The 17,576-nt window shown below is 33.0% G+C and overlaps 1 protein-coding gene across 15 annotated transcripts in view; it reads right to left on the bottom strand.

The window, feature by feature from the left end:
• CADPS2 (calcium dependent secretion activator 2) overlaps positions 1-17,576 on the bottom strand; it is a 694,484-nt gene that overhangs the window by 320,298 nt on the left and 356,610 nt on the right. For all 15 annotated transcript variants that reach the window (XM_044678498.1, XM_044678502.1, XM_044678507.1 and 12 more), the window contains exon 7: positions 11,987-12,098. In XM_044678498.1, the coding sequence (XP_044534433.1) occupies positions 11,987-12,098 (112 nt within the window). The remainder of the gene's footprint in view (positions 1-11,986; positions 12,099-17,576) is intronic.

Here is a 17,576-nt window from a genome sequence, read left to right as displayed (position 1 = left end):
TTGTCTGGTATCATGATTGCTAGTCTTGCTTTTTTTTTCTTTACTTTAGATGATACATATAAATTCTCCTCCAGCCTTTTACCTTGAATCTGTGTGTTATCTTGCCTCAGACGTGTTTCTTGTAAACAATATATAGTAGGATTCTGTCTTTTAATCTACTCTGCTATCCACTTCCATTTTATGGGTGAGTTCATCCCATTCACATTCACTGTTATGATTACTGTGTATTGCCCTCCATCATATTATCCCCTTTAGATCCTGCTCTATTTCCTTTCGCTCTGTTCCTCCTCACCAGTATTTTGCTTTTTGTCACCCCTCCTTTTCCCCTCCCTTCAATTACTTCCCCATTCCCTTGTTTTATTTCCCTTCTTCTTCTCTGTAGGGTAAGATAGAATTCTATACCCCACTGAGTATACTTGTTTTTCCCTCTCTGAGCCTGTTACAATGAGTATAAGGTTTAAGCTTTGCCAGTTACCACCCTTATCTAATCCTTTATCCAATGATTTTTTCACGCCAATTTATATTATATATATGTATATATATAATTATATTATATGATATTATATAATTATATCTATCTCTTCCCTCTTCTCTCAGCACAAGCCTCTCTTTTACCTCTTGATTAATTTTTAAACATATCATTCATATGAATAAGTATTATATATATTGTTACATATCATCACATTTACATATATATCATATCATCACATACCATCCTATACAACATATAATCATAATCAGCTTACTTCTCCATCCTCTTTCTGAGTAAACTCCTTCTATCTTCTCTACTACTAAGACTAATTTTTGAGAATTACAGAAATCCTCTCTCCATGTAGACATATAAACATTTTGAGGTTAATGAGTTCCTTAAATTTACTCTGTCTTATTTACTTTTTTTGGGCTTCTCTTATGTATTATGTTTGGACTTCAAATTTTTTGTTTAGGTCTGGCTTATTCCTCAGGAATGTTCGGAAATCATCTATCTTATTGAATACCTTTTTTTCCCCTGAAAGAATATACTGAGTTTTGCTGGATTGGTGACTCTAAGTTGTAAACCCAGATCTTTTGCCTTTCTGAATATCATATTCTATGCCTTTTGATCCTTTAATGTAGAATCCACTAGGTCCTATGTAATTCTGATTATATCCCCATGGTATTTGAATGGTTTCTTTCTGGCTGTTTGAAGTATTTTCTCCTTGGCTTGGTGGCTCTTGAATTTAGCTATTACATTCTTGGAAGTTGACATTTGAGGATTTCTTTCTGGAGGCAGTCTGTGAATTCTTTCAATTTCAATTTTATTTTCTCATTCGAGGATCTGTAATATGATGTCTAAGGTTTTTTTCTTGATCATGGCTTTCACATAGTCCAGTAATTCTCAAATTGTCTTTCTTAGATCTATTTTCTATGTCAGTTGCTTTTTTTCAATGAGATATTTCATGTTTTCCTCTGTTTTTTTCATTCCTTTGATTCTGCTTTATTGTTTCTTGATTTCTCATGAAATCATGAGTTTCTAAATGGTTAATTCTGATTTTAAGACCTGATTTTCCTATGCCAGCTTTTGGTTCTCCTTTTTTAATTGGCCTATTTATTCTTGCATCACTTCCATTTCTCTTCCCCATTTTCCTCTGCCTCTCTTAATTGGTTTTGAAGACTCCAATTCTGCTTTATAAGAAGTTCTTCTCTCAGTGAATTATTGTGTCTCTTTTACCAATTGGCCAGTTCTGTTTTTTAAGATGCTATTACCTTTCTTATTTTTGTATCTCTTTTACCACCATGTTGATATTCTTTTCATAATTTTCTTGCATCCCTCTCATTCCAATTTTTCCTCTTTCTTTTGATTCTGAAAAGCTTTTTTGAGCATGTCTAGGAATTCCTTTTTGACTTGTTCTGAATTAATATTTATTTTTGAAGCTTTTCATGTAGCTCTTTTGACAATATGTTTTTTTCTTTCTGAAGCTTGTCTTGATCTTTCCTGTCACCATAGTAAAATTTTATGACTAGGATCTTCTTTTATTGCTTATAAATTTTCCCAGCCTTTTTTCTGATTATTAACTTCATGTTAAATTTATGCTCTGCTCCTAGGGTGGAAGAGGCACTTCTAAACTTCAAATTTTTCATGATACAGTTTTTAGAACTAATTCTGGGGGTCTACAAGTTTTAGGTGCTTCCAAAGTGGTATGATAAAAGGAGATGTGTGATAACTGCTCTCCTGGCCTATGTTCTGGTCTTTATGAAGAAAATGACTTTGCTACCTTGTAGCTACAAGTGCTAGTGCTCCTCTTGGTCCTACAACTGTGACCAGGTTCTCTGATCTCCTGTAGCAAAAAACCACTTTAGAAACTGAGACCAGGGTTCACTTCTCCCTGTAGCCATAAGTGCTAATGCTTCTCTTCATCTTGGAGCTCTAGCCTAGAATTAAGCATGAGCAATGAAACAGGGTCCTGAACCTACTACCAGCAAAGTATCTCCTATAAGCTCTTTCTGACCAGCTGTTCAACCCCTTTCAATCACTTGACTGAGAACTCCCAAACCTGCTATTATTGCTTTAGCTTTCTCCAAGACCTGATGATGGTGTTGTAACAGGCTGAACCTACATTATGGTCTACCCTGCCCACCACTCTAGAGTGACAGTTCTTTCTTGTAGAACTCCTAAATTGTCTTGAGATGGAAAATTGTTTCACCCAGACCTTTTGTTGGATCTTACTCCAGAATTTGACCTGAGGGATTATTTTGAAGTTGGAGGGGAATTTCAGCAAGTTCAGGTGAATTCCTTTCTCTTCACCATCATCTTTGACATGGCCAAAAGTCACATTTAATTCATATTTATAAAGAAAGAAAAAGCCCCCACAAAATACACATTTGGGTCTGGGTTTAAAGAATGTAAGGATTGAGGAGGAAGGAAAAGAAAGGATGAAAGGGGATGATTATTGTAAGAGTGCTCCAAATACTGCATATGAGAACATATATTTTTCACTTTTGACTTTAGGTTTCTTATTAATTTCCTTTGCTGGCTCCAAAATATCCTAAAATCAAATACAGAAAGACTTCTAAATCTATGTATTTATTCCTACCATCTCTCATGGACTTTGTCTACTAGTATTATTAACAGCATACATTTTGTCATGGACAGCTTATGAACATTTCAAACTTAATATAAATGAAATGGAATTTATCTTGCCACCTATCTGCACTTCCTCCAAACTTCTGTTTTTAAGTCAAAGGTATCATCATCCTTCTAACCACCCCAAACTGGGTTTGCAGCCTTTGAAATTAGCCTTAATTATTGCTAACTTTGGAGATATTTTCAGTTGTGTGATAAATCTGGAAACTAAACTGCTAAGGATGGAAGAGTGAAGTGTCTTGCAAAATAGTAATAATTGCAAGATGCTTGTAAATTTACAAGAAAAAATTACAAAATTTGCAAATAAATAATAAATGGTTAATGAATACATGCTGAATAAATAATAGCAGATAATCAGCCATTTTCTAATATTCCAACTTTACCTTTTAAAAGGTTTTGTTTTGTTTTTGTCCACTGAACTTGCATTTCAAAAACTCTGACCAGCTATTGTTTTCTATGTAAGAATGCTTGCAGGTGTCCAATTCTGTTCAGATAATTTTTTGAATTTTATCGAATTGTGCAGATTAATATAGCCCATTTTCATTTTCTTTTCAGTATATTATATCATAGTATTTCTTTTTTTTCCTTTTTTGTGATGTCCTACAAAATTTCTACTGGAGTTCCTTAGTATGTGATCTGCAGCTATATAACTGTTTTTATTATTACTTCTTTGTTCTCTGAGTTCTGGAACTGACATCACATTTCTAGGTATATTTTCCCTGGCATTTCTTTAGTACTGACTCGTGAATTCTATTCTATTTTGTCCATTGGTTCTAGTTTTTGGAGGTTATTTTATTTTGTAATTTCTAAGCATAAAGAGTATCTAGCTTTTGTGTTTCATTTTGCTTTTCTGGAAACTCAGGGATGATTAAATTATCTCTCTGCATGTCATTTTCCAAGTCAGCTTTTTTTTTAAGTCCCTTACCTTCTGTCTTGGAATAAATATTGTTGTGTTGGTTCCAAGGAAGAAGAGTGGCAAGGGCTAGGCAATGGGGGTTAAGTGATTTGTCCAGTGTCACACAACTGGGAAGTGTTTGAGGCCAGATTTGAACTTAGGACTTTCTGTCTCTAGGTCTAGCTCTCAATCCACTGAGCTACCCAGTTGCCCCCACTAGTCAGGTTTTTTTTAAAAGAATGAATATCTCGCATTGGATCTAGAAGTAGAAGGGATGCTGGAAGAGATCTAGTTAAATCTACTCATTTTACAAGTGATAAAATTGAAACTTAGATAAATGGCAAATTCAACATTATATGTTTTCTTAGAGGTAGGACTGGAACCTAGGTCCTCAGAGGCAGTACTCCTTCTATGTTAAAATATTACTTAATCCTGTGCCACCCAAACTCCTTCAAATTTTGATGCATTTTTTGCATAATTTAGCTTTTTTAACTTCCTCCTTTAAAAAAACAGAGTATTTACTGTTTTTCTAATTTCCACCTTCTATTCTATTGTACTTCTTATATAACCCTTAATTTTGTGTATCAGATTCTCAATAAACTTTCAGAACCTTTGCAACAATTATTGTTGATGTATTATCACCTTTTGTGTTATCCTAGAATACTCATCTTTTACTTTACAGTATTTTTTCACTGAAGTAGGTAGAGTACAGTAAAGAGTCAATTTTGGAGTGAAGACACCTTAGATTCAAGTCTGATCTCCATTAAATATTGGCTTTGTGAGCCTAGGAAATTCACTTAGGCTCTCAATTTTCCAAACAATCTCAAAGATAAGAGGGGATCTCAAACTTGAAAAGCAGATGCCCATATACACTACTGGTAAATGGGTTTCCTGATCAAAAATTCATTATATTCTGGGGGCATTCGGGAACCAGCATGAATTGGCTCAGATTAGTGTGGGCATTTTGCTGTTGTTTTTCAGTCCTATATAACTCTTTGTGACTCTGTATGGGATTTTCTTGGCAAGGATATTTGAGTAGTTTGGTATCTCCTCCAGCTCATCTTACAGATGAGGGAACTAAGGCCAAATGGGTTAAATGACTTGTCCAGGATCACATAGCTAATAACTATCTGAGGCTGAATTTGAGTTCAGTTCTTCCTGACTCCATGCCCGGCTCTATCCATTGTGCCACCTAGTAAGAACTTTTATAGCTCAGCAATTTGCAAACAAATTTGTACATCAGGGCTTGTTTTATTGCTTTTTTAATTGTTGAAACTTAGGAAAGTGATGGAGAAAATTTAATATTTCAGATTAAAATTCATTTCCTCTCCAGAGGGCTGGTTGTTAAACATTTACCAGAATATCATTGACTATACCAAAGACATCACAGGTTCAATACACATCTTTAAAATCTTCATTGTGTAGACAGTTTTTGTTTTCTTATTTCCTTAGTTTCTGCAATCTCTAACAATACATACAACTCCCCCCACCCCTGTCCTTTCTCTTTCTCTCTCTTTCCCTCTCTCTCTTCCTGTTGGTCTGTCTGTCTGTCTCTGGGGGCTATACACTTAAACTTCCATCAGCTAAGTGATGTAAAAAATTGGACAAATTCCTGCAAAAGAGAAGAGTGTATAATGTTATAATGGGTAAGAAGGTGGCTTTTAATGAAAGTCTATTCTGAGTTCCGGTCAGTTACAGCTTTCTAAAATCTCCATTGAGTTGGTTGGTTGGTTTTCGTTCTTTGTCCTCAAAAAGGACCGGAATGACATTACTGGTGATGTCTTTTGACTTGTGCATAAATTGTATTTAAGTGAGAGAGAGAGCTGCATAATGTTGTCAGTCTAATTTTCTCTTATAAAGTCATTGAAGTTTAGTGGCAAGACAAAAGTCCAGATACCTGGTGATGACTTAGAATGTAATGGGTGACCTTGGCTTCTTTGATGTCTGACCAAGCTCTGAGTGCACCCCAGAACCTGCTTCAGTTGCCTTCATGGCCAGTGGAACAAACTGTTCTCATTTACCCCTTCTGCCAGGAGAAGTCTTCACATGCCTGCAGTAGATCACCACCCCCCAACTCACAGATGCATTTGAAGACTGTCAGTTACTCTCAATCTGATTTACTGACTCCATCTAAAGCAAACAGTTCAGGGGTAAGATTTTGGAGCTTAAGGAGATGTCTAAAGCACAGGGTGGGTGTGATCAGTATAGCTTTATTATTGCATTTTTAAAATTGTCTATGAATATTACCTTGTAGGAACACACTCACTCTCTCTCTCTCTCTCTCTCTCTCTCTCTCTCTCTCTCTCTCTCTCTCTCTCTCTCTTCTTCTACTTCATTTATCAAGTTTCTTAGTATTTTGCAATGATAATTTGGCATTAAAGCACAGTTCTTCATTCTGCCATCTTATGAAACATTCCAAAGACAAAGATATGGGAGAAAGGAATAGAAGAAAGGAGGAAGAAATGTAGTCTAATTTGACTAAAGCTAACACTGCATAAACTTTATCTTAATTATAAATAAGGTCCTTAAAAATTTTTAATGATTCTCTAGGTCCCAAATAACTACATCTATGGCATACTTAACCCATCATAGCATGGTTTAATAATTAATTCAGCATGCCCAAAAGTACCCTATTGGAAGAAAACATTAATGTGTTTTCTATAGACTTAATATACACAGGAATTCTGCTACAGAATTTAATTCTGCATCAGCTAAAAAGTCAATTCAAATGGGACAAAAGTGGTCTATTTAAACTACACAAAAATGACAGGAAAAAGTAGACTGCCTAATGCTTTCAGGTTTTTGAAAGTGATGGTTTTCCTCTCTTGGGCAGCTCATTGTTTGAATACAGAACTAAATAATACCTTCCTGCTGTCAAGATTCAGAAGCAAACAACAGGAGGTATATTATGATAGTCAGATGGCTAATCTGAGGTGCTTTCAGAAAGCACACAGAGGAAACAACTTGATGAAAATTATGACTATAAGAGCTAATTATTACTTACCATTTCAAAATATGACAATCAATTTCAAAAGACAATGGTTCAATTTAATGAAATAACCATTGCAACAAGACTAAATTATCTATATCTTTAAAATGTACCTATAATTAAATACCACCTGCTGTTTCCTCATATTATTCACCCATATGCAAAACAAACAAAATAGCTGCCATTTTGCATTGTTAGTTTTGAACATCTCTATTCTCTTATATGGCAAGACTAAAGCCCCACAAATATTACTTCCAGTTCTTCATATTTCAAGAAAATATTTTAGATGTGTAAATGCATTTTTCATTATCTTCACCTCCTTGAAAATATCATTCTGAAAAATAGGAATTCTTTAATATAGCTGTCCCCAGGATTCAGCAGTGACTTCTCAGCAGAACATACAAGGTAGGAGTATAAAGAATTTTTTAAAATATAGGTTCCAGTATTTATACACCTAAAGGTATATTTATTTGGAAGTCTTCAAAGACTATAGCACAGTTTGGAAAGTTCTTAATGAGAGCAAAGAGCAATTCCTTTACATTTGAGACTGGATATAGTTTCTGGAAATAGAAAGAATTTGTTCAAAATAAAATGTTGTTAATAAAATGGGTAGTGCCATTTTTGGCTGAAAGAAGCAATGAGGCTTCTTGCTAAAGGCTGAAAGAATGCAATAAGATCCAACTTTCTATGGCTCATACACTTCTGAACAAAATTTTAAAGAGGGGTTCAAAATTTCTAAGAAAGCACCCTTAATATAGCCATAGAGCTTCTAATATTAGTATACTTAAGGGGTTTTAGTTTATAATTGAGGAATCTGAGACCCAGAGATAAAGTGATTTGCCCAAGATTATATAGTTTTTCTGGAGTGGAACATAAATGCAGGCTTTTCTGTCCCCAAACCCATGCTGAATGTATTATACTATGTACTAACCTATTTGCAATATATACATTCTTCAATTATTGTTTGAATTCTTAAAGGACTCATTACTTCATAGTTATAACAATGAGATTACTTATAATTTTAGAATCATTATTTTATAACCAAACATATCAGTATTATTACTGAGATGTTATTGTGTTTAGCAGTCCTACAATTAATTTAGGTAAGTTCTAAAAATGGCAAAATTATTTCCTAATGACTTCTATTGCATAGAATAAAGAAAGCTGACAATACTTCTTTATATCATGTAGAAGATGAAGAATCAGCCATAATCTTCCTGTCGCATCAGTATTTATCTGTTTCTTTAAAAAGAAGTCAAATTTCTATGTCAGATTGTGAAATTTCTACTAGGGCTTAAAATATATATAATGGATCATATATACGGAGTATAAAAGAGTTCAGATGGGCAGAGGAAGTGACAGATGAAGCAGAAATGTCCTTGTCACAGTATACTCTAAGATTTTTGGCAGCCATTTACCTGCTCGGATGCCTTTGGGACCTTCCTTCATTGGCACAATAAAGTTAATGCAATCTCTGCTATATCTATCTTATTAATTAAAGATTCGACCTGGCTCAGGGCACTCAGAAGCTGGCGGAAGAGGCAAAGAAAGTGAAAACAAGATAATTTTGCCATCTTTCTTCAGATTCCAACTTGCTACTTGCTCCCTTCTTATTTCTTCTCTGCAAAGATTCCAGTTACTTTCTCTGAACATATAATTTTCTTGCTTTTTAAAGGTAAAGATAAATAATAGCTTTTAAAGCTAATAACACAGGCATACCTTAGAGATATTGTGCTTTTGGTTCCAGACCACTTCAATAAAGCAAATATCACAATAAAGTGAGTCACATTTTTTTTTGTTTCCCAATGAAATGCATATAAAAATTGTGTTTATACTATACTGCAGACTCTTATATATACATAGTATTATGCCTAAAAATGTATATACCTTGATTAAATCTATAATTTTAGAGCTAAAAAAGCTGCTAGCCATCATCTGACCTTTTAGCAAGGGTTAATCTTTTTGCTGGTGGAGGATCTCACCTTGATGTTAAAGGCTGATGACTGCCTAGAGTGGTAGCTGGGATAATTTCTCAAAATAAGACACTTCCTATCACTTGAAAGCTTAGAGGCCATTGCGGGGTTAGTAATTCACCTAATTTCAATATCGTCCTATCTCAGGAAATAGGGAGATAGGCAATAGCCAGTCAATGAAGGAGTCAAAACATCAATTGTTTGCCATCTCACATGGGCATGGTTCCTGGCACCTTGAAACATTTACATTAATAATATCAAAGATCTCTAATCACAGTTCACCATAAAATATAATAATAATGAAAAGTTTGGAATATTGCAAGAATTACCAAAATGTGACGGAGACCCAATGTGAGCATATGCTATTGGGAAAATGGTGCTAATTAACTTCTTCAATGCAAGTTTCCTATAAACTTTCAATTTGTAAAAACAAAAAACAAAAAACACACTATCTGGGAACTGCAATTAAATAAATCACAATAAAATGAAGTATGTCTTTATCACATTTAATAATACTGTTTCCTTCTACATATTTATCTTCCTTTCTTTTCACCTCTATATTTCTACTATTAACATTTCTTTTACCTCTTCATTCAGTAAGTAAGTAGCATTTCAGTATTTACTTTTCTATTATTTTTAAAAATATTCAAAAACTAGTCTTCATTTTCTGGCTTCAGACTATTCCAATGCTACCGACTGTAGTCATCTTTAGTACACAAGAAGCCAAAATATCTAATTAATTAATTAAATAACATGGCATACACCAAAAGTTTTTAAAATGAGGTATATCTAGAGGTGAAGTCTTCCTTTTCATCTTTGATATTGATAATCTGGTTTTCTCCTTTCCTTTGTTAAATTAGATTGACCAATATTTTGTCTATTTTATTTGCTTTTTCAAAGTACCAGCTTCTAGTCTTATTTATTAATTCAAAAAAGTTCTTTTACTTTCAATTTTACTAATTTCTCCTTTAATTTTTATAATCTCTAATTTGGTTTTTAACTGGGGATTTTTCATTAAAATGAGGTACATCTAGTACATCTAGGATTGTGTTAATATTGGTAAGCAAGCTTCCCAACTCACATCTCAGAACCGCAAAGGGATAATGGTGAATAAATAGGTCTTGATAACTCACAAAAAATAATGCTTGGGTTTTAGTACAGAAAAACTGTTTGACTTAACACCTGGGTTTCCATGTCCCCTGAAGCATGGTTCTTTCCTTTAGAACACAAAAAGGCAGTAAACTGATGACATTTTGGAGTGAGGCAGGGAGACCAGACTCTATCTGGAATGCCCCATTTGCAGAAAGATTGATAAACCAGAGGATATTAAGAGAAGAACAAACAGGATAGTGAGCAGTTATGAGATTCTGTCACATGTAGATTGGTTAAAAGATCCATTGATCATTTAGTCCAAAGAAAAGAGGACTTGAAAGTAGTTTTCAAGTAATTGAGGGGCAATCACATAGAAGGATTAGACATTTTCTCCTTGGCCCCTTATGGCAAAACTAGAATCAAGAAGTAGTAAAGTCAAAGGAGTATGGTAAGGTCTCATGCAATAAAAACTTACCAGCAATTAAATCTCTCAAAAAACAAACAAACAAACAAATAAAAGGATTGCCTCAACCAGGATTCCCTTCAAAGAAAGATTAGATACCTAATCATCAGGTGTATTTTAGAGAAGACTTTTGTTCAAGTATAAATAAACCTTTAAAGTTGTCTGACCCTAAAAGGGGAATCCAAATCATCTAATATTTTGTACCAAGGAAAACTGAGCTAAAAATCTTGGGATTTTGTGTGTGTTATAACTTTAAACCTCTCAGATTAGCATTGTTAAAAAGTTATCACTTTTCAAAATTCCTTGTTACTATTTCCAACAGAAAGATACTAGGCTTGCAGTAATATGGTAGTGACACATACATAGACTTGTGGAAATTTAAGCTGGAAACGATTATCTACATGAACAGACTAATGTGACTCAAGTAGTCTTTGGGATCTAAGGTTCCTGTTCTTTGTGCCTGGCCCAACCAGTCGGATAGGCCTTCTAGACATCTGCTTGGTGACATCTGAAAAGTGATGGATTTTCTTTTAAAGATTAGCAGATATCTTCAAAAGTGAAAGGAGTAATCTGTTAAGTGTTCTCTACTGTTGGAGGACAAATCTCATACTGGTAGGTATCATTCAGGAGAAAATAATGCATCACTGAATCCTGTTTTTTGTTTTTTTAAAAAATGTTTCCCCCTTCATAATTCAAAGTGATTTTAATGCCAAAAAGAATTAAATTTAATAGGAAAATACCTCAGATTTGGGAAAAACTTAAATAATGCTATTACTTTTCTCTAAAGAAATAAGTTGTAGCCTTAGAACTTTGTCATAGATTTATTCATCATAACTTTTTAATGGAAACAAGTATGACATATTGGTTTGTTTCTTACTCTTAAATACAGTAGAAACTAAAATTACCTATGTTTTTTTTTTACTTTCTAAAGAGAAATTAAGATTACTTTTTCAAGTTCATACCCTAAATAGTACATAGCTTTAACATTAATTTAAAAAACTAATATTTTGTATTAACAAATATACACTTTAACAAACAAAAGCACTTATATGATTAAAATGGCTAATTTATTATTAACATGAAGGAGATATGTGAACTTTAAGTTTGGTGGTATTGTATGAACATTCAACATCATATTTGACCAAAGTTATGATGCCATGATTTTATTTTATTGCTGCAAAATCATGAATATTGTTATTTTGTCTGTGATTTTCTTGTTTTGCGTCACCTCATGCATTTCTATACATGCTGCTTTTAATTCTTCTGTCATTCCTTAACAGTATAGAACTATGCCATTAAATTCCTATAACAATATTTTCTGCTACCACCTGATTTGGGCAAATAGTTTATTAGTAAGAATATTACATAAATATAGCATAAATAGTAATTAGACACTTTGTGGCATTATGACTAATTACATTATTTTAATTTTGTAAAGCTGATCATAACTCACCCTTCCTAATTCCTTATCTTCAAGGGCTAGAACTCCAGTACTTTCAGTGAAGAGCTTAACCTTGACCACAGGTCGAGGATGAGTAGTGGTGAAATCTCCCTGGGTACCCCATCTGTAATAAAATAACATAAATTTCTTAAAAGAAAGATTTAATCTTCTTTGCTAATAAATTTATGATTAGAGAAAGCAATGTTAAACCACACAAAATCTCCTATGTTTCAATGAGATTTTTTTTCTTTGATTGTTGTGAACACACAGATGGCACAATTAAAAAGAAAAAGTAACATTAAGAAGAACACTTTGGAATCATGATGCAATTATGGGCCTATTGGAAATAAATGTGCACTATTTAATTATTTCAAAAAGTTCCAAAGTAAAAGTTATTCCTCCAGATGCATAACTAAATTATGATTTAATGAATAGCCCAAACGAAACAAAGTTGGCTTGATATTAGTTAAAAGTAATTTGACTCTCCAGGTATTGTAAGAACCCATTGAGCAAGTTATGGCTAAAATCTGACCAATGAATAAAAACAGCTTTAGAAGTTTCTTGGAAACAAAAATTTGAAGATGCTTATTATAGCTTCTCTAAGTAATGGAATGTTTAGCTTGATTGGGGTAAAGGTGATAATTAGAGTTAAGACTTGGTTATTAAGCCTTTGCTCAATATTTTTTCCATATAAGGCTAGCAATGAAATGTTGCTATTTTCTACATTAAACAAATATTCTGGAAAGAGTCTTGAATTTTGCCCATTTTGGGAGGGACTTCCTTAGAAGATGTGTGTGCTTTATTCATTAAGAATATTACCTTGAATCATTTCTATTGCACTATTTTCTAAGAAAAAAATTTAAATTCTGACATAAAGGAAAAGAAAATGTTTTATTAATACATTAATGTCTTGCAGCTAATTTCCCAATATGCTCTTACAGGAATGAAATAAGTCTGGTGACATCTGGCTTTCCAAATCATTGTAGGAAAATAACATGTTTTCCTGGCTTATCTTTTAATTAGTAGCATCTTTCCTTTACTTCACACAAATCTATTTTAGCTTATTTGCAGGCTCACATGACATAGATTTAATTGTAATTATATATTCTAAAATCACTTCTATCACAAAATATCTTATCAAATATTACTTCTAAGTAGTTCAGATCATAAATTATGTGAGAATCAGCACAGCTTGAAGGAAAAATCACTGATCAAAATATATTTTAAAAGAAAAAGTAAAATGTATATAAACAAGATAAAAATACATGTGAAAAAGTCAACAAATTAAAATGCTATATTTACTATTAATTTATAAAAATAATTTTAGCATTTTTCAAAAAACACTTTGAATCTGTTTATATTTCATAAATATGCCACAGAAATCTTTCTGGCTGCCATTCAAACGAATGAGACTTTTAATTATCCCTTCTAAGGTGTCTTTTCCCAAATCCTACAAGTTAAGACATAAAAATAATTATAAAACTGAATAAAGATAATAATTTTACTTATGTGACTATGTGAATAAGATCACATATTCAGAAAGAAAATCCATTTGCCAATGATCAAAGGAAAGTATGAGAAAATCACACTACCCAATTGTGGACTTAAATTGGTGACAAAAGGAATGAGTTCTTTTTGTAGTTCTATAAAATGAAGATATTCTTGGATAAAAATGGAAGTTGATAAAATAGAAGAGACATGGTAAAATAACTTGGCTAAAACCTAAAGACAACCCCCCTTAATAAATTCCTGTTAATCTATAATATATAGGTATTTCCACTAGACCCTACTCTGATACTTCATTGTGGGGTGAAGATGACTTTTTGTTGTTGTTATTGTCTGTTTGTTCTTAAAGCAATGGCAGTGGGATGTGAGTCATATTAAGTCATACTAATCTTAAACATTAAAAATGGTTATGTCATTAACATGTAATCTGGAAAAATGGCTTTGAGTACAGTTATAGGGATTAAGCAATTAAAGTTTAATATTATACGAAGACTTTTGGGATACCTTGTATATCTTTTGATCGCTTAATTTTAGAGAAGTTCAACACTGCGTTGGAAATACAATTATTATTATTATTGCTATTGTTATTATTAATACTTATCATTATTTTGGTCACAACAATTTATTATGACCACCATAAGGCACTAAAAGATAGTGAGAGTATCAACACTGATGAGAAGTCTCATATAGCTTATTTAACCCTGATATCTCCCCTTGAATTCTACTGCTACATAGCTAACAGCACACTGGGCATCTTTATCTGGAAGTGACACCTCAAAATTAGCACATCCAAACCTAAATGTGTAATCTCCTGAACTAAACCTGACTTTTCCCTAAAATCTCTGATTTCTATTGACTTGGCTAAGCCTGTTTGAAGCTTGGCACTACTCAACAATAAGAAATAAGACACAGGTTGTAATGTCACAGCTTTTGAAGAGGGAAGATTGAATTGGACAACAGTTTAACTTAATAATCTCAATTTTTATTATATGCTTTATTTTTCATAGGCTAGAAGTATGGTAAGTCTGTAGACACAGAACACCCCTAGTTAAGCTCTTTCCTTCACTTTCTTCCATTACAGAGAAGGTATAAAAAGAGGTGGAAAATAATCAGTAAAATTTCTATTTCCCTCAACCTGACCATTAATGTTTTTCTTCCCTTTTTTCTTTTCCTCAACTGTATAGAAAAAGTGCTTTTAAGTCCTCTCTACTTTCCATTTCTGGTCCACCCAGCTCAGTGGAGTACAGAGAGATGTGGGGTGATCAGAAATAAAAAGGAAGATATACAGATTCATTCTAGTTCAAGGCTTTAAGTATAATTGCAATGACAAAATGATCTAAAGACTGACATTGTTAAATTGGGACAAATTAAATATGATTTCTTTTTCTATAGCAGTGGAGAATTTACAACCTTTACTAAAGTGCATGTTAGTCAATAGATATAATCTAAAATGAATAAACAAGAAAAGATTCAATTAAACATCAGCTAGATTTAAACATTAAACGTGCTTTTTATTATTATCTATTGCTAGGTCTAAACAAGGATATATATGCTAGCCATTAAGTAATAGTTGTTTAGACCCATACAATTTTACTCCAACTAAATTATAAAATCTTTGAACACCCACCAGAACTGCAATGACTCAGCCTTAAGCTGATCTTGGTAGTGAGGATGAGCACAGATTCATTCACTTACAGATTGCATCCAATGAAAGTTATGCCACAAAACTGTTAAATCATGATGAATTTCAGGAATGCGATTTAGCTATGTATATGTGTGTGTCTATGTATACACATATACTATACATGTAATATGTTTTCTTTCTGAATTCTTACCTTGAGATCCATGATTTTGTTTTAAACAATATTTTGATAACCATTTCAATATAATTCATTTCTTTGATAATCCTACATATACTCTTTTATGCATTTAAAAACATAATTCTGAGAAGGGATTCACAGGCTTCATTATATACCTCAAGAGGTGTCCATGACACACACAAGAAGTTAAGAACTATGGTCCCCTTCAAGTCCTTCCCTACTACATATGGACCAATTTGATTAAAAGTACCCCAGCTCTTCTTCTGATCCTTCCTAAATGTCCCTGTTAACTGTAAGCCAAATCAGGTGTGTTAATACAATCAGTTCCTACTTCAATGTGCCAATTCTCTACATCCTGGCAGGAAGAAAGCATCCTAGTGCTGCCTCTACATGGTCCCATCTATGCCCTCCGCTAGACTTTGTTCTGGGATGCCTTCTCCCTTTCCCATTCAGAAGTGGAAGATGTGGCCATGCTTCTCCATCTACCACAAAGTGGGGGGCAGGTAGCATTTACAAAGGTATCTTCTTGCTTGCCATACTAGATCGCTCTTCATCAGCTGCTTTCCCTTAGAATATAGTTTCTTATAAATAACGGTCTTGCATAGTCCTTCTTACTGCTTCCCCCTTCCAATATTCTCAGATCATTCTCTTAAATGCACAGAGTTGCTTTAAAGGCCATTTTATGATTCCCTTTGGCACAGTGTTAATAATATGAATATATTGGATTGAACAATGAATGAATGAAATGAAATGAATAATGAACAAAAAATAATATAAAGGTAAAAACCAGCCACTGTTATTAGGTACTAATAGTATAAAATTCAAAAATGTTCTTATAATAAACATACAATTCACAAACACAAATGAAGATGTTCAGTATGTATCAAAAAATAAAAAATATCTAGTATGAATATATTAACAGTGATGTTAAAATTTTATATATGTTGCTGGTTCAGTAATGTTTAAATGACTGATCATCATTATGTGAGTGTTAAACTCTAAACTTAGAACTTTAGTTCTCTATTTCACTCTTTTAAGTCACTGATCACTCACTTTTTAGGAGAAAAATACTTAAGAAAAAGTTCAACTGTATTCCATGAAGGGTTGATGTCAGATATTCCAAGAAATCTGAGATGCTGGTGCCCAAGGTTATTACTCACCATTCACTGATTCTAGCCAATCATAACTCCATAATGCCTACATTGCCACTTTCTATTTTTGAGGTCTGTCTTTTATGATTATAAAAGAACTGTCTTGATTGGAAGGGATGCCCTTGGTTACTGAGGAGCCTCAGACCCCATTTGTTGGCAATTGCTATCTTTGCTAATAAATGGATCATGATCAGAAATTCGTTGTCTCAGTTTGTGTGATTCACAGGTTTTCTTATGCCACTTCAATGATTTGTTTTAAAATAACATTTCAAAATGAAAGGACATTCAATTTGAAAGCAATTTTTTAGTCCTATGATGAATTAATTTTTAAAACTCATTATAAAAGGGGGGAGAGTAGGAGTAACTATGAGAAACAAAAATATTTCCTACTTAAATGGCATGTTTGAATACTTGCAGTAATTAACACTAATTATCCTTCTACTATTTTCAACATATAAAATACTAAAAGAATAAATTATCCTTGCATCCAATTTGCTTTTATTGAAAATATACTGTCCTTCTTCACTTTCACAAATGTATTATTTATGAGGATTCAGACTTGCAAAGTAATTCTGTAAGTGAATAAAAGCCTCTGCAAAGCACCTTTACTTTGGCAATAGGAGCTGTTGGCTTTGAAAACATGATAGTTTACCGCAGTTCTAATACCTATTGAATGAAATTGCCATAATTAGGCAACCACACATAATGATACAGAAACCCAACACAGGTTTTATAGGAGTGAAAATAAAGATATGTAAAAGTTCTACATTTTGTTTCATAGAATTTTGCAGTAAATGCATTAAATGCTACAAATATATTGTACCTAGTACCTTGAGATATTGGGGGAAATTAAATTTATAAAAATTGAATTAAATTTCAGAGAAGCAGAGTAAGGAAACAATTCCTAGATTTTCATATGTTTTTTTTTGTCCAGATCCACAAAGAACACCAATATTTCCTATGAAACAAGAAAGGAAATAAAATTTTTTGAAGGTTACTCATTTTTTAGGATAATTCTCTCAAAGTTCACCCCTGTGATAGGTTTATGCAAAGCTAGTGTTTAATCGGGCTCTCTCTCTCTCTCTCTCTCTCTCTCTCTCTCTCTATATATATATATATATATAT

This window comes from Gracilinanus agilis, chromosome 5, assembly GCF_016433145.1.
Source record: "Gracilinanus agilis isolate LMUSP501 chromosome 5, AgileGrace, whole genome shotgun sequence".
Classification (NCBI taxonomy): domain Eukaryota; kingdom Metazoa; phylum Chordata; class Mammalia; order Didelphimorphia; family Didelphidae; genus Gracilinanus; species Gracilinanus agilis.
The sequence above is the reverse complement of the archived record's forward strand: the minus strand, read 5'-3'. Positions and strand labels throughout refer to the sequence as shown.